This window comes from Antedon mediterranea, chromosome 7, assembly GCF_964355755.1.
Source record: "Antedon mediterranea chromosome 7, ecAntMedi1.1, whole genome shotgun sequence".
NCBI lineage: Eukaryota > Metazoa > Echinodermata > Crinoidea > Comatulida > Antedonidae > Antedon > Antedon mediterranea.
In genome coordinates this window covers 21,961,282-21,980,573 of record NC_092676.1, presented here as the reverse complement: position 1 = coordinate 21,980,573, position 19,292 = coordinate 21,961,282, and the positions used below count along the sequence as shown (strand labels likewise).

Sequence of the window (19,292 nt, the reverse complement as noted above, 5' to 3'; positions counted from 1 at the left end):
CGAACGATTAAAAACAAATTATTTAGGTATTCTTAAGAAGATAGTCAAAATGGTCTAATAAATTGAAATGTGTCGACATTACAACATGATAAAAGAGTAAATGTAAGAAATCTGGCGTTAAGGCATTTACCATGTACATACAACACACGGTAAGGCACCATTAACGTAGGGTGGACATGCTGACGAAGTCCCACAAACACCTGTGGCAGGATAGAGCAACAAGCCATTCTGATTTTGTGAAGAACCTGGCCTAACTTCAGGATTTAAATCGACACAAATATATTCATGTCCTCCTGCATGGTCGTGTTTACTACCCATCAGTAAAAACCTTCGTACTCCTTGGTCCATCCCTGTGGGCACGTACGTTTAGCTGGAATCATCAGACTTGTTGATCGGCCTTTTGCAAGACACACAGCGCATAATGGATCTTTGTCATGTAAATCAGCCCACGGAGCGTAATCGACAAAATGAAACTCAGCACCGTATATATCAAAGACCGACGATAGCCGTTACTTATCAATTCGTCGTTATATTCAGGCGACTCTGGTAAACACAATGGGTTTGTACCACCCCCAGGATGTGAATATTCTCCACCAGCCATATATCCTAAATATAAAACGTAAAAATCACAATAGAAATACTATCTTAAACCTTCTGCGTTTCTTTCTAAAATAACCTATTAATAAATGTGTGTATAAATTTCTACCGCCCCCCCCCCCCCCCCCCAACCCTGCGACAATTTTTTGGTAGTCTCAACGACCGTACCTCTCGTAAGCTACACCTACAGTCTGTACAAACCCTTTTTACATGAAAGTTTTATTTTCATATACGTGGTAGAGTGTACTCACCAGTATAGACGACGTCTGACGTGTCTGGAGTGCAGTCACTCCTACCCCAGTGTGTATACACAACGCTAGCATTTCTTGTTTCACATGTTATAAACTCTTCTTTGCAGTCGTTGTAAGGCAGGTTTTCTGTAAACAAACTCACTTTGTACATTCCAAAAATGTGCTATTATTATTAGGTAAAATATTGTTATTATAAGTTAGAAAATGGCAATAATATTATGTAACAATTGGTAGTACAGTATACTGTAGGTAGTTTCTACATTGATTGACCTACCAACATTGTATAAAAACTCCTTAATATTCATACTCGATATGATATAAATGTAAACATTTTTGGTTATAAAATCATTAGTTTTACTAGGTGTAGGCCTGTTAGTTTGATTATAACATCATTTTAACGGAGATAACTGTTTTTGAATTAGATAAAATTCCACATTCTGTTAACGTTTAATAACTTCAGCCTACATACACCTACATTTACCGGTATGCTATAAAGTGATTTTTAGGTGGCAGGCTAACTTTTTGAGATCTATGATATTTTAGAATGTTGAATTACATTATTTCCAACCTTCAAATACATCAAAATCTTACCATCTTCAGAAGAAGTGTCAAAAAAGGAACTTCTATAAACATATGTATAAACTATAACATAGTTATTGAAATATAACATAAGAACAATATATATAATATAATTATGAGTATAAGAAAACGGATAAAAACACATTAATGAAAAATGTATATAGATATTCTATGTAGTTTATGTATAAATGAAAAGATCAAATCAAAAGATCAAATCAAAAGATCAAATCAAAAGACCAACAAAACAATTACCATCACCACCACCAGCACCACCCAGTATGTTCCATATGTAATTCACAACATTGTTCGCTCCTTCGTCGTCATCACCCTTTAAAATAATGACAATTCATAGAGAAAGATCATCAAAAATTGAAATTATATCGATAGCTACACCATACGTTAAGGATATCAATAGTGGACGATACCTAGTGACACCAACCGCGTAGTGTTTGATAAAAACCATGTTTGGTAAAAGAGATTCTAATTTAATTTTAGAAATTAAAAGATGATAATTTTAACAATTTTAATTAATAAAATGGTATATCAAGGCTTAACAGTGTTACTTCGCAAAGCATTCAATCCATTCTACAGTGTCTGCAGTAACATAGATTCACCTGTGTGAAAAATCCATTCAAAGGCAATTGGTAGTCATTTTGTGGTGTCCCTGTTTGTTTGTAATTTTTATTGCTATGTCATAGAAAAAACATTAACACAAGATGAACTCAAAAAATCTCAAAACCACCAAAAAAAAAACACCAAAATATTACATAGCAGAGAATATCTCTTAAGTTGGAATGCTGCTTTCATAGGGTTCCTCTGCAAAACATTAACAAGATAAGTAAGACAATACAAAACAATTAAATATTATATAAAAATACTACTAAACATATCTATAATTGACGATACAGAAAACCTCAGTGGTCCTAATTGGATATTATTTTGTATTCTTGAATATGTCTATTTTACCCTTTTGATCACTTAGAAATCTAGTAACTCTTTTTTTATAAAGGTAATTTGTTTTATAACTTTTAAGTTTAAACTAATAATTATTTTAATAGACATACAAGTACTTACTTGATCATCTAGATCACGTTAGGATTAATGAGGTAGGTTTTCATAGAAGGTAGGCCTAATTGTATCTTACCTTTGCTTGATTCAGGACAATTAGACTGGAAGCAACAACTGTGATATAGTTGACGATCTTCATGGCAGTTAAAATTGATGCGGCTTCTTTAGATTTTATATACTTTAAATCATAACGCGTCCAAGTTATATACTGATGTAGAAATGATGTTTTTCTTTAACAAATACTTGTATCCGTTATTGATTTCAATTAATGGTGTTTTGTGGATACTGTACATTGATTTTAAAAACACTGAAGAAAACATGATAATTATGAACGGATGGTTTGACATGATTTACGCGGTAATATTTCAAGGATATGAAACAAACAATTCCCAAAAAGATGGAATAGAATAATATGAATATGATAAATTGTTAGAACGTAGGCTAGTCCAGAGCTGCTATAACACACGTTATGAACAATATAATCAGGACACTATGATAGTGTTGACGAAAGAAATATAACACGTTATGGCCTACATCTAAATACATTTCTATCAAAATACTTTAACTGTAACGTTAAGTATAATTACACTTTATAAAATAATATATAAAACAAAATTGCTAAAATTTAGAATTGGAAATTTGTGTTGTTTTGGATTAGTATGTGTGTGATCATTGCATATCTTCCAAAAACATTTTCACAGAAATTCCAGTACAATAGACAATCAGTTAGCAGCTGGACTTCATCATTATTATATTCAAAGACACGAATTTCTGTGACTTACGTAGTGTTAGGGTTGACATTTGCATACTACAATCAATTTACTGTATAAATACATAAACCATAGAATTAGTAGTGTACATATTTTTCAGTTTGCACATTAAAGAATTGTTTGTTGAGACAGCCAGATGTGTACTGATTCTCATTTGAGAACCAGTACAGCTCACGTTGTAGTGTGTGACGTTTTGTAGATCTAATTTAAGGTCACAGACTATATTAATGTAAAAATAAATAATATAATATAGTATTTATCCTATTGAGATAACGTCTTTTGTCTTTAAATGGTTAAAAATGTGAACAATATTTAATAAGACGATTCTAATAATTTTAGCGGCCCGCTATAAATCCCAACATGCATTGCGCGCGGACAACTAGAAGACTCCTAAATTTTCAGCGAAAATACTAAAGTTCCGCAATTTGTTTCAATGGAGTCTGTAAAAAACAGAAAGATAATTAATTCAGTAACTAAACAACGTCAGGCTAGGCCTACAGCTCGCGTACGATGTTCTTACGTTACCGATGTTTACCAGCTAGACCCACAATACTAAGCCTAGCTAGGCTAGGTCTAAAGTCGGCCAATGAGAAGACATTTACCGCGAGCTACTTAGGTAGTGCATTGTTTCTCTTTTTTAAATCATAATTTACCATAAAACGTACATTTAAGACAAGGAATGACCTGGTTTAATGTTTTAAAGTAATTATTTTTACAAAACATCACAAATTGTAGGGAAAGGGTGTTTAAGCCTGTTTTTCATATACAAAGTTTCCGTGCAAATCGAATACTGCACAATCCCTCTATTCTTTTTTACACGAGAGCTAAAAGGTTAGATTTTTTGATTGCCTACCTCATGAGTTTTTGAATTGGTGCTTATGAACAACTATATAAAAATATTACTTGTTAAAATGAAAAACTAATTATTGCTTTGATCTTTACAACATTACTAATGCTCTGATTGTGTTCAGTTGATAAACGCCCTCACAACATTTTCACAAAATTGAACAATTTTTGTGTGACGATAAAGAGGGCGCAAATATTGCAGCTTTTAAAAATAGAGTTTTGATATGGCTTCGAATCCATAAAGAGGGCGCACTACGCATTTGTTTGAAATTTGAGTTTTGTTATAGCAAAAAAGCTTTTTTTTTTCAAAACTTAGAAAAAAATATTTTAACTAACAAGACATAAACAGGATACTCTAGCCTGGTATATGCTAAGGAATTAGTTTATAAAAACAAACAAATTTAACACATGACTGCCTGTTTAAATGACCATTTATTGTTCTCGTAAGAAGTCTACAATAAGGGTCCAAAGGAATAAAGGTTGAATGATCACTTGGTAATTACAAGTGAAATATAATTACTTGATTAATTAATGCCGTTTTAGGTGCACCGTTAATGATTTACCATGTACAAACAACGCATGGTAACTCAGCATTATCAATGTAGGGTGGGCAGGCTAACGAAGACCCACAAACACCCACGGCGGGATAGAGCAAGAAACCATTTTTGTCTGGTGAAGAGCCAGGTCTAACTTCAGGATCTAAATCGACACAAAGGTATTCATGTCCTCCTCGCTGATCATGATTACTACCCATCAATAAACCTTCGTACTCCTTGGTCCATCCTTGTGGGCACGTACGTTTAGCGGGAATCATCAGACTTGATGATCGACCTTGTGCAAGACACACAGCGCATAGTGGATCGTGCTGATATAAGTCATTCCAGGGAAGATAATCATTTGTTTGAATCTCTGAACCGTATATCAGTGATCGAAGAGAGCCACTCGATACCAAACCGTTGTTATATTCAGGTGTCTCTGGTAAACATAAAGGGTTTGTACCACCACCACTATGCGAACGGTCTCCACCACCAATATATCCTATAAAACAATATTGAACAATAGAAAGATTGCTTGTAACTTTATGACTGCTAAGCTAAATTAAAAATAGTCTTGACATTCAAAGAAACATTCATTATGTATTTCTATAACACACGACTGTCCTAATGTGTTCTTTGGTGTTTTTTTTATTATTTATTTACTTCGGTCATTTTGCATTAAGTCTGTTGTTTTTATCTTTAATTTACAAATCATGTTATGCTGTCCGATATATTCGCCTATACTTTACCAGCTTTACTCCAAACTATGTTGTAATAGAATTACCGAAACGTCGAGATAGTTTTAAATTGATTGTACTTCCTTTTAGGAATCATGATTTTTATAATAATTTACATGCAATTACCCACCAGTATAGACGACGTCTGACGTGTGTGGGGTGCAGTCACTCCTACCCCAGTGTGTATACACAACGCTAGCATTTCTTGTTTCACAGGTCATAAACTCTCCTTCGCAGTTGTTGGCTGGATGGGTCCCTGTACCAGTAAGTAACATTGTAAATTTCAGAAATGATATATTATTATTATTATTATTAGGCTTATTAGATTATAAAATGGCAATAATACTAAATAGGCTAAAGGAAGCAGTCGATCATGGTCGCAGCGGCGCAGATCCGTTTTTAGTCACGTGGACGCGACTCTATAGTTGACTATGTCGGTCGGTCGGTCTGTCGGTCTGTCTGTCGGTCCGGTATCACTATGCGTTTTAGCACGCGACTTATGGCTGTTGGCCTTGTTAATAGTGGGAGACGTATAAAAATGAATTTCATTTCAACAATTTAATGATTTTGCTGTAAATGATATTATTTATCATTATAAATCTTAAATAAATACTTTATTTTATTCCATATTCAGTTAAACTACATAACTTTAAATATTACGCTATAACTATATTGGTATTCTTGAAATGTCAAATTATTTTTTAGGTGATAGACCTACTGTTTAAGATAATACTATTTTAGAATACTTACATACAATGTCCAACATGAAATACATTGAAATCTTACCAACATCATCACCGCCACCGCCGAGTATGTTCCATATGTAATTTACAACATTGTCGGCTGTATCGTCATCATCATCACCCTTTAAAATAATGAACATTTTTAGAAGGTCCATGCGGTTTGAACCTTTTTTTTTGTATTTTATGTATGTTTTATGTATGTCTGTAGGTAATCCTCCTGACACAGAGTATTTTTGTCAACCAGTTCACCGAGGTAAACCGCCTGCTCAAAGTGCTTTAAAGTGCAGACCGGCAAACTGTACACTTCACCTACGGTTTATAGTCCTTATTCGAACCAGAACTACCTGTAGGCCTTAAACACATGCCGATATTGTTGGCTTTTTTGACCCGATAAGCATCTAGGAACTTAAACATTCCTCTATGGTATTAAAAAGAATTGAAAAAAACTTTCGCGTATTGAACATTAAGTGCTGTTAGATATCGCTATGGTGACGACACCACAAAGTGGCTAATCGCTCCGCGTAGTGTTTGATGAAAACCGGGCTTCGAGAAAACGCGATTAAAGTAGAAAACTTCACAAAACACAACCTTTAGCTTCAAGACATTCTCATTTGATTAAATGTGTTATAATGTAAAGCTAAACAATTCAGCAAATATCAAGTGATTAATTGTAATCTTCTTGTTAATTAATTAAATTGTATTAAGGCTAATCAGCTTCAGTTGATGACACACAATATCCATTTCACATGCATAGTCACATTAGTTTCACTTTGTTAAATGTATGTTGTCCCCCAAAACCTGAAAAAGTAAGATTAATTTACATATACATGGCTGCAGTCGCGTGCTCAAGTTAGTTTTTATCGACCAGCCGACCGAACGACCAATTGGCCGACGTAGTGAGCTGTAAGGTTGCACGCGACTAAAAATGTTTTTGAATAGGCCACTTCACACTTTAATATAGTCATTTCACTTCCGTATAAAATTAAAACTTTAAAAACCCCATGTTTTGACTTATAAAAAGACAAAATAAACGGTTACTTCAACCAAAACCTTGTTGATTTCCAGTCAATTTGAATATTTTTAAGGTAATAATATTGTTTTTTTTCGATCACATTTTTGGTCAAAGTGTATAACTATTATTTGGCATAAAAAATTCATATTGAAACAAAAAAACAACATTTAAACAAATCCCCTTTTATCATGTGGACAATATGTATTTTACCTTGCGTTATCGCTTTGAGATTTATTCATTAAAAACACCGAAACCTTGTTGACTTCCAGTCAATTTGAATTTGTTTAAGGTAATAATATTGTTTTTTTTTTCGATCAAATTTTTGGTCAAAGTGTATAACTATTATTTGGCATAAAAAATTCATATTGAAACAAAAAAACAACATTTAAACAAATCCCCAGTATGTCTTTAATATTACCTTGCGTTATCACTTTGAGATTTATTCATTAAAAACACCGTTTAAAATTTTTTTTTATAAAGGGGCAAGTGCTTTTACTAGATTTATACCAACTATCTTCTAGATAACTTCCCTCTAGGTTAATTTAGGATTAGGGTTAGCTGGGTAGGCCTACTCTTTCTATAAAATTGAGTATGTCTTACCTTTGCGGCATGATTCAGAAAAATTAGACAGGAAAACATTGCGACGTAGTTGACGATCTTCATCTTGGTTACCATTGATGTGCCTTCTTTAAATTTGAAATAAATCCTTACACATCCACGCTATTTATAGTCTGTATATATCGGATTTTTCTGTTTACAAATCCATATGTAGTTAACTAATGGTGTTTTGTGTATACTGATTTTTAAAACACTGAAGGATGGTACATCACGTTCTGTCTGTTTAGCGTGTTTGTCGACGTGTTTTTACATGCTTATTTCAAGAATATGAAAATTATAATTAATAAAAATAATTAAACATAAGATAATTTGTTAGAAAGTAAGCTCATCCAGAGCTAAGTAACTTGGTCCAACATCTTATTTTTTCCCTTTAAAAAAAAAAAAATCAGTTAGAATATTTTATTATCTCTAAAACGTGTGATATTGATGGGTTGTTTCCGGAAAATTGGTATCGTACATACGTGACGTCATGTGTTTTTGATTAGTCTTTGTATGTAACGTGATGTTTTGACAATTTACATTTTCAATATCATCACAATGTTATGATTTTGTTATGTTTGTAATTGTTATAAAGTATATAACATATGTCTTTAGAGATATTATCAAAGACAATCGGTCAAATAGGCACTCAGTAATGCAGATAATATGGGCTCACTATAATATGCATCGACACGGATAGCTATGACTTACGTGATTTTAGTGATAAAATCCGTGTGCCACAATTACAAGATAAATACACCTTTGACCATAGACTTAGTATGATACACAATTCTTAGTGTACACATTCAATATTTTTTTTAAAACAAGATGTGTACAGATTCTCACAAGCTGACGTCATTTTTAGTTTGACTGCTTTGTTAGTCCAAACTGCTGTATAGTTTGTGACGACTTTTCTTACGCCTGTTTTTTTCTATAGTCGAAACATTTTTCAATAGTTTTAGTTTTCATTTTGATTGCGTGTCTCCTGAGTCGTTTGGTTAAAATAGGTTACAGTACTTGCTAAAATTAAAAATTCTAGCAGTAGCCCGTGCTCAGCATGGTCTTTTTCTGCCTCAATATGTGGTTATATGAAATCGCACTCAGATAAAAGTACTTTGATGAATTATTAAAATAAAAACAAATTGTATCACGAATAAAATTCGGAACTACTGAATTTACGGCCATTGATTTTGTTATACAATATCCCTTCACTTTGAAATATATAGGCGAAAAATGAAAGACTGGATATGGAACTTTACTTTTGACTGTTCAGGCTTTACGAAAATAAAAGACGCTAAAGAAAAATTGTGCTGTGTGAATTAGATGATGCGCGCAAACACTAACGAAAATGGAAAACTATATTATTTTGGGTGTTTTCGTGTATTAATATGAAAATAAAAACAGGTGGACAAAAATCAAATGAAACACATTGCTGCGGAAACACGAATTGTTAAGTTTATTCATTTACATTTTATTTTTATTTCACTGGTTTTGATATTTTTTCAGTTTGTTTTGTGTGGGAGATTGTTACGTACTTGCTACTTTTGTAATTAAATTGTGGTCTAGCAGTAACCCGTGCCCCGCACGGTTTGTCTGCCTTAATAATAATTCGCATGGCATGATTAAGTATAATAAAAGCACACTCTTCCCGGCCCTTGAACAATTATCAAACAAACAAACAAACAAATTGTCACGAATACAATTCGGAACTATTTACGGCCATTGATTTTGATATACACGAAGTATTCCTTTACGTCGTAATACTGTAAGCTACAAAACGAATGCATACAGGATAGGGAACTTGCTGTGTGAATATTAATCTAGGTTGCGCCTCAGAAAGTGACATAAGAGGGACATATTCGTTTAAATCTGTCAATCAATCGACAGATTAAAACATTTTAATTATAAAAAATTAATTGGTAAATTATCGAATTAAGATGTGAAGTATGGAGTAATAAAACTATATTTTGCTGCTTACGGACTCTGAAATCAAAACAAAAAGTAGTGGTAGTGGAAATTAGATGATGCGCTCGGACACAAATTTTACATTTTGGGTAGTAGTTAAGTAGTTACAATAAGCTTGTTTTTCCTTATACAAAATGTTCTGTGCAAATCGAATACTGCACAATCCCTCTATTGTTTTTACACAAGAGTGAATAGGTTAGATTTTTTTATTGCCTACCTCATGAGTTTTTAAATTGGTGCTTATGAACAAATATATTTGTTATTAAAAAAGTTTATTTTTAAAATTAAATACTAATTATTGCTTTGATCATGAAAAAATACTAATGCTTTGATTGTGTTCCGTTGATAAACGCCCTCGCAACATTTTCACAAAATTGAACAATTTTTGTGTGACGATAAAGAGGGCGCAATATTGCATCTTTGAAAAATAGTATAGTTTTGATATGGCTTCGAATCCATAAAGAGGGCGCACTAGGCATTTGTTTGAAGACATAAACAGGGTACTCTGGCCTGGTATGCTAAGGAATTAGTTTCTTAAAAAAAAAAATAACTGCCTGTTTAAATTATTCCCGTGTTCTTTAGGATAAAAACTTCCTAATAAAATAACCATTTATGGTTCTCGTGAAAGGTCTACAATAAGGGTCCAAGGGAATTAAGGTTTAATGATCATTCAGTACTTGCAAGTCGAATATATTACAAGTTGAGCCGAAGAAAGGCCGTTTTAGATGCACCGTTAATGTATTTACCATGTACAAACAACGCACGGTAACTCAGCATTATCAACGTAGGGTGGGCAGGCTGCGAACGAAGCCCCACAAACACCCACAACGGGATAGAGCAAGAAACCATTTTTGTTTGGTGAAGAGCCAGGTTTAACTTCAGGATCTAAATCGACACAAAGGTATTCATGTCCTCCTGGGTGATCATGTCTACTACCCATCAGTAAACCTTCGTACTCCTTGGTCCATCCTTGTGGGCACGTACGTTTAGCTGGAATCATCAGACTTGTTGATCGACCTTGTGCAAGACACACAGCGCATAGTGGATCGTGCTGGTGTATGTCATTCCAGGGAAGATAATCATAAGCTTGAATCTCTGAACCGTATATCAGTGATCGAAGAGAGCCACTCGATACCAAACCGTTGTTATATTCAGGTGTCTCTGGTAAACACAAAGGGTTTGTACCACCACCACTATGCAAATACTCTCCACCTGCAATATATCCTATAAAAATAATATTGAATAATAGAAAGATTGCTTGTAAATTTATGACTGCTAAGCTAAATTAAAAATAGTCCTGACATTCAAAGAAACATTCATTATGTATTTCTATAACACACGACTGTCCTAATGTATTCTTTGGTGTTTTTTTTTAATTATTTATTTACTTCGGTCTGTTGTTTTTATCTTTAATTTACAAATCATGTTATGCTGTCCGATATATTCGCCTATACTTTACCAGCTTTACTCCAAACTATGTTGTAATAGAATAACCGAAACGTCGAGATAGTTTTAAATTGATTGTACTTCCTTTTAGGAATCATGATTTTTATAATAATTTACATGCAATTACCCACCAGTATAGACGACGTCTGACGTGTGTGGGGTGCAGTCACTCCTACCCCAGTGTGTATACACAACGCTAGCATTTCTTGTTTCACAGGTCATAAACTCTCCATCGCAGTTGTTGGCTGGATGGGTCCCTGTACCAGTAAGTAACATTGTAAATTTCAGAAATGATATATTATTATTATTATTAGGCTTATTAGATTATAAAATGGCAATAATACTAAATAGGCTAAAGGAAGCAGTCGATCATGGTCGCAGCGGCGCAGATCCGTTTTTAGTCGCGTGGACGCGACTCTATAGTTGACTATGTCGGTCGGTCGGTCGGTCTGTCTGTCGGTCTGTCTGTCGGTCTGTCTGTCGGTCTGTCTGTCGGTCCGGTATCACTATGCGTTTTAGCACGCGACTTATGGCTGTTGGCCTAGTTAATAGTGGGAGACGTATAAAAATGAATTTCATTTCAACAATTTAATGATTTTGCTGTAAATGATATTATTTATCATTATAAATCTTAAATAAATACTTTATTTTATTCCATATTCAGTTAAACTACATAACTTTAAATATTACGCTATAGTTTTAAACTATACTGGTATTCGTGAAATGTTAAATTATTTTTTAGGTGATAGACCTACTGTTTAAGATAATACTATTTTAGAATACTTACATACATTGTCCAACATGAAATACATTGAAATCTTACCAACATCATCACCGCCACCGCCGAGTATGTTCCATATGTAATTTACAACATTGTCGGCTGCATCGTCATCATCATCATCCTTTAAAATAATGAACATTTTTAGAAGGTCCATGCGGTTTGAACCTTTTTTTTTTGTATTTTATGTATGTTTTATGTATGTCTGTAGGTAATCCTCCTGACACAGAGTATTTTTGTCAACCAGTTCACCGAGGTAAACCGCCTGCTCAAAGTGCTTTAAAGTGCAGACCGGCCAACTGTACACTTCACCTACGGTTTATAGTCCTTATTCGAACCAGAACTACCTGTAGGCCTTAAACACATGCCGATATTGTTGGCTTTTTTTTACCCGATAAGCATCTAGGAACTTAAACATTCCTCTATAGTATTAAAAAGAATTGACAAAAACTTTCGCGTATGGAAAATTAAGTGCTGTTAGATATCGCTATGGTGACGACACCACAAAGTGGCTAATCGCTCCGCGTAGTGTTTGATGAAAACCGTGCTTCGAGAAAACGCGATTAAAGTAGAAAACTTCACAAAACACAACCTTTAGCTTCAAGACATTCTCATTTGATTAAATGTGTTATAATATAAAGCTAAACAATTCAGCAAATATCAAGTGATTAATTGTAATCTTCTTGTTAATTAATTAAATTGTATTAAGGCTAATCAGTTTCAGTTGATGACACACAATATCCATTTCACATGCATAGTCACATTAGTTTCAGTTTGTTAAATGTATGTTGTCCCCCAAAACCTGAAAAAGTAAGATTAATTTACATATACATGGCTGCAGTCGCGTGCTCAAGTTAGTTTTTACCGACCAGCCGACCGACAGACCAACTGACCGAACGACCAATTGGCCGACGTAGTGAGCTGTAAGGTTGCACGCGACTAAAAATGTTTTTGAATAGGCCACTTCACACTTTTAATATAGTCACTTCACTTCCGTATAAAATTAAAACTTTAAAAACCCCATGTTTTGACTTATAACAAGACAAAATAAACGGTTACTTCAACCAAAACATTGCTGACTTCCAGTCAATTTGAATTTTTGTAAGGTAATAATATTGTTTTTTCGATCAAATTTTTGGTCAAAGTGTATAACTATTATTTGGCATAACAAATTCATATTGAAACAAAAAAAACAACATTTTAAACAAACAAATGTCTTTAATATTACCTTGCGTTATCGCTTTGAGATTTATTCCTTAAAAACACCATTCAAAAATTAGTTTTTTTATAAATGCGCAAGTGCTTTTACTAGATTTACACCAACTATCTTCTAGATAACTTCCCTCTAGGTTAATTTAGGATTAGGGTTAGCTGGGTAGGCCTACTCTTTCTATAAAATTGAGTGTGTCTTACCTTTGTGGCATGATTCAGAAAAATTAGACAGGAAAACATTGCGACGTAGTTGACGATCTTCATCTTGGTTACCATTGATGTGCCTTCTTCAAATTTGAAATAAATCGTTACACATCCCGTTATTTATAGTCTGTATTTCGGATTTTTCTGTTTACAAATCCATATGTAGTTCTAACTAATGGTGTTTTTTGTATACTATACACGGATTTCTAAAACACTGAAGGATGGTACATCACGTTCTGTCTGTTTAGCGTGTTTGTCGACGTGTTTTTATATGCTTATTTCAAGAATATGAAAATTAAAATTGATTAAAATATTTAAACTTAAGATAATTTGTTAGGAGAGTAAGCTCATTTAGAGCTAACCAACTTGGTCCAACATCTTATTTTTTTTAAAATCAGTTAGAATATTTTAATATCTTCAAAAAATGTGGTATTGATTTTTTCCGGAAAATTTGTATCGTACATACATGGCGTCATGTGTTTCTGATTAGTTTGTGTATGTTAACGTGATGTTTTGACAATTTACATTTTCAATATCATCACAATGTTTGATTTTGTTATGTTTGTAATTGCTATAAAGTATATAACAGATGCCCTTGGACATATATTATCAAATACAACCGGTCAAATAGGCAATCGGTAATGCTGATAATATGGGCTCACTATAATATGCATCGACACGGATACGTGATTTTAGTGATAAAATTCGCGTGCCACAATTAAAAGATAAATACACCATTGACCATAGACTTAGTATGATACACAATTGTTAGTGTGCAAATTGACTATTTTTTAAACAAATGTGTACGTCATTTATAGTTTGTCTGCTTTGTTAGTCCAAACTGCTGTCTAGTTTGTGACGCCTTTTCTTACGCCTGTTTTTTTTTCTATAGACTAAACATTCTTCAATCCTTTTATTATTTTCACTAAAATATCAAATAGTGTTAGTTTTCATTTTGATTGCGTGTCTCATGGGTCATTTGGTTAGGGGATTAAAAAGTATTACTTGCTAAAATTAAAAGTATTACGTTAGTGAGGTATTGTAGCATAAGCATACTCCCTCTCACAAGTTGTGAGTAGAACATTATTTGTGTGACGATAAAGAGGGCGTAATTGTTACAGTGTTGGCAGAGCAATAAACACTGAAAGAGTTACAACATTGAATGGATTAGAAGCCATTTTTGTGTACAAAATATTCTTTTCTAGATTTTAAGGTATACAAATTATGAGTTGAATATGTATACACAACTCTAGCATTTCTTGAAACCGTTCTTTGGGTGGCTATAAACAAAGCGACATCGTATGCTTAATATGAACAGTTAAATCAGTCACACCTGGCTTGCCGAAAATCGGGAAGGCGTGTGGCGCAGTGTGTTGGATCGTGAGACCGAGGTTCGAATCCAACTCTCGCCGCATTTCTTGTATCCGTAGGCAAGATAATTTACTTATGTTTGCCTCTCTCCACCCAGGTGTATAAATGGGTACCCGGTTATATCAAGACACAACTTTGTGCTGATTACTACCTGCATTATGGAAGTATGTTTCCATACGTGTTTGATCCAAAAAAATAACTGGGGTAATAATGTTCAGGGCATTGAGAGTTTGCTTATATACGCTATATAAGAATGAACTATTATTATTATTATAATAATGTATTTTGAAGATAGGCTATGTCGTTTATATTGCATAGTGGGTGTATGACGAGATTCGGTTGAGATATATTCATACACCTTATTCTAAGTTATATGAATCGTATCATTTGTACGTTATGTAACGCACGCTTTTATCGTATCATATCACTTGTTTGAACAAAGGCTTATGTAGTCTTTACTTCAATTAATCATTAGACACGTTTCGTGTATAATGCATAAAAAAGCAAAAGGAAAATGATAATTGTACTATATTACTAAAACGTTCTGTATGGATAAAATGTATTGTTTGAGGAAAGTTAAACCTTTGCACGCCTCTATGATACGTATTCATTTTAGGAGTAGTGAGGAAAATATTCAACATTAAAAGTATGGAATAGAGGATAGGGAAACGTAATTACCAATAATATTACTAATTGTTATAATATGTACACGAAAGATGTCATTATCATCTATCATAGAGTAGACCACTCTCTCGACCAGTAATCGATCAGGATAGGAAGCGTTTTTGAGATATAAGGGGTCAAAGTTCAAAATTGACCAATTACAACAATGTATTATGTATATGTATTATAACAAATTTATTGAAGCACAATTTGGTCTTTTATTACATTTTTATGATTATAAGTGTCTATTCAATCACCTTATGGAAAAAAAATCCTTTGTGATTAAGGGTCAAATGTCAATATTGACCAATCATAGAACGTACCTATAAAACCAAATAAAAACTAATATTTAATAAAAATTGGATGTTTTCTCATCCTGTTAATCAATCATACGCAATGTAAAAAGCGAATACATCATTTCATCAGTTGACATAAGGTCAATTTCATCAGTTGACATAAGGTCAAAAGTCAACATTTTAATACGCGTATTAGTTAACAAATAAATGCCGCAAAGTTGTCCAAACTATGATACTGATGGTTTTACAAGTAATCAAATTATTTGATTAGTAAAGTTATGTTATTTCATTATAATAGTACTGTATTTAATCAAATCAGACTTCGATCAGGATAGGAAGCGAATAGGAAGAGATAAGGGGTCAAAGTTCAAAATTGACCAATTATAACAATGTATTATATACATATGTATTATAATCAATTTATTAAAGTTCAATTTGGTCTTTTAATACATTTGTATGGTTATAGGTATTGTATGGTGTTATTCAGTCGCCTTATAAAACAAATACTTTGCAATTAAAGGTCAAATGTCAATATTGACCAATCACACAACTTGCATTTAAAACCAAATAAAAACTAACATTTAAGACAAAATGTTATGTTTTATAATTCTCTTAAGACATCTATCAATCATACACAATCAAAAGAGCACATTTATCATTACACAAGTTGACATGGGTCAAAGGTCAACATGTGAATAAATGATATACTAAATAATGCAAAGTTAGTCAAACTATGAGATCGATGTTCATAAATGAAATCACGTTATTTGATCAGTGAAGTTATGGTATTTTTATATTTTTTCTAGTGCGCATTATTTTTAATGTATTAATATAATACTGTAAAATAAATAATAAAATTAATATTATGACGATTAAAATGTTATGATGTTAAAATGTTGCGCTGACCTTCAATGATTTGCCACTATACAGTTGCATTTATTAAGGCTACAATATTCGTTTTTGGAAAATAAACTACTATTCATCAGAACCAGAGAATACCAATTCGTACAGGATAGGGCATAGGCAGATCCAGGTGGCCAAACTCAATCCACAACCCTCTAAGGACCCTTTTGGGATCTCTATGTGGTGTGCTACATAAGGCCCTGTATTAGAAATTAGTATGGGGTAAATAGTTCATAGATGAACTATGGAATAAAACTAAATGTGCACCCTCAATCTTTAAATAACATTTATGGATTTGCCCAAATGAACCCAAGGGCCGGTCGTTCTCCATGGATGGACATTAAGCCCCATAATGGAAATATAAGGGGTGACACTGTGAGTTCATATAGACAGGCGCGGCCCATGAATTAAGCTGCCTGTGCACTCTCGATCCTTAAGAAAAATGTATGGATTTGCCCAAATTAAACCAAGGGCCGGTCCTCCATGGACATTAAGCCCCATAATGGAAATATAATGGGTGACACTGTGGGTTTATATAGACAGGCAGAACCATGAAATAAAGCTGCCTGTGCACTCCCGATCCTTAAGGAACACTTATGGATTTGCCCAAATTAACCCAAGGGCCGGTCCTCCATGGATGGACATTAAGCCCCATAATGGAAATATAATGGGTGACACTGTGGGTTTATATAGACAGGCACATGGAATAAAGCTGCCTGTGCACTCTCGATCCTTAAGGAATACTTATGGATTTACCCAAATTAACCCCCAAAAGCCGGTCCTCCATGGATGGACATTAAGCCCCATAATGGACATATAAGGGGTGACACTGTGGGTTCATAATAGACAGGCGGGGCCCATGGAATAAAGCTGCCTTGCACTCTCGATCCTTAAGGAACACTTATGGATTTGCCCAAATTAACCCAAGGGCCGGTCATCCATGGACATTAAGCCTCATAATGGAAATATAAGGGGTGACAATGTGTGTTTATATAGACAGGCACATGGAATAAAGCTGCCTGTGCACTCTCGATCCTTAAGGAACCGATTTGGATTTTGCCTAAAATGAAACAACAGCAGGTCATCTATTTAGACCCTTCTGTGGTTCTCTACTGTAGGTTCAGTTCTACATTTGGCTCCTGTATCGGATCAATGCATTTGGCTACATAAGTTACTGTGTTAGAAATATATCGGGTAACTAAAACTGTAGGTTCCAATATTAAGCCATGGGAAAAGCCTGTCTGTGCACCCTCAATCCTTTTAAAAGGAACCCATATGGATTTGCCAAAATGAACCAAGGGTAACTTCTGAATTCTCTATGAGCCGTACATTGCGTTTATTGGAGATACATGGATACCTGATTGAAATTGCTCAAAAGAAAGACATTGTACTGTATAGTAATAGTATTATTCCCCTTCCACACCTCTTTGAATTAAATCCGCCCTGATAGGCTCTTATGTACAGGATTTCAAGGCAATAATCACACTTGTATTTTTCAAACAGTATAATCTATTAGATTTAATAAAAATATCTATTATAAACAATTTGCCGTTAGAAATCTCTATGCCATGTCGTTATTTAGATGAGAAAAACAGGTCAAAGGTTAACATTACAGAAAAATAGGTGTTTGAGTCACTTTTTGAAAAAAATGTTGCATTATGGCAAGTATAAACATATATATTGTAAACAATTTGACACCAAAACTGGCTCCTTACGACAAATAGTTATTAATTTATGTTTTTATAACCTTATTCAATTATGTCAAAGGTTAATAACCACACTTCCGGTTATTTTCAAGCAATATCATCTGTTATACTGAATATAAATGTATATCTTGGGAACAATTTGCTCCTATTTTTAATTCTCTCCGACCTGCCGTTACTTAGATATACCAAAAAGAGGTCAAAGGTCAAAATTGCTAACAATGGGGTTTCCGGTCAATTTTTCAAAGAAAGTTCTGTTAGAGCTAATATAAACATATACATTGGGAACAATTTGACACCAAAATTATCTCACTACGTCCAGAATTTCCAGAGATATAGCATGTTTTTATATTGGTCAATTTTGAACTTTGACCGCTTATATCTCGAAAACGCTTCCTATCCTGATCGATTACCTTCCATATTCGTAATCTACGGAAAATTCTGGTCTAGAAAAGTTGGATGGCAATTTGTCCCCTTTCGGGTGGTGATATCCCCCCTTCTGCCACCGGACTAGAAATAATATTTCCTTGTCTGCTTTTAGTACATAAAAAATGCTTCGTGGTTTTAAGTAATCCACGCAGACGTGGTTTTAAGTAATCCACGCAGATGGTTCTGTTGAGAACAGTATATCTAGAAGTTTAGTTCAATCGTGAACGCTATACAACGATTTACAATTATAACCTTACCACCAGTATCACCGTTGAAAATGTTCTATATGTAATTTTCAACTTTGCCATCCTTGTTATCATTACCCTTAGAAATAATAAACATTTTAGCATGTATATAGTACAGTCACATATGTAAGGAAAACTAGCTCCAGCTCGATATTAGTGCCACAATAGATTTTATTGGCTAACTTTGTTATTCTTGAGTTGCTGAATTCAAAAAAGTTAGGTGCCATTTTTTCGACCACTCCTTCCGCCGCCATTTTGTATTTCAAAATGGCCGACATTCCACACTGAACTTTGTCATCCATGGTATCATCGGAAATGGAATATAATACTGATCATTTTAT

At 33.8% G+C, this 19,292-nt stretch overlaps 2 protein-coding genes across 2 annotated transcripts in view; one reads left to right on the top strand and one right to left on the bottom strand.

The window, feature by feature from the left end:
• LOC140054557 (amine sulfotransferase-like) overlaps positions 1-19,292 on the top strand; it is a 78,351-nt gene that overhangs the window by 870 nt on the left and 58,189 nt on the right. The gene's annotated exons all lie outside the window — the stretch shown is intronic.
• On the bottom strand, positions 10,444-12,067 carry LOC140055509 (uncharacterized). Its single transcript, XM_072100851.1, has 3 exons — positions 11,971-12,067; positions 11,279-11,404; positions 10,444-10,925 (listed from the first exon to the last, which is right to left on the bottom strand). The coding sequence occupies exons 1-3, from the start codon at positions 12,065-12,067 to the stop codon at positions 10,444-10,446; spliced, it is 705 nt and encodes a 234-aa protein (XP_071956952.1).

Coding starts and splice junctions, on each gene's coding strand:
- LOC140055509 (XM_072100851.1), bottom strand. CDS start 12,067: ATGTTCATTATTTTAAAGGATGATGATGATGACGATGCAGCCGACAAT. Junction 11,405..11,970: donor CGGTGGCGGTGATGATGTTG/GTAAGATTTCAA, acceptor TTACTGGTACAG/GGACCCATCCAGCCAACAAC. Junction 10,926..11,278: donor GTCAGACGTCGTCTATACTG/GTGGGTAATTGC, acceptor TTATTTTTATAG/GATATATTGCAGGTGGAGAG.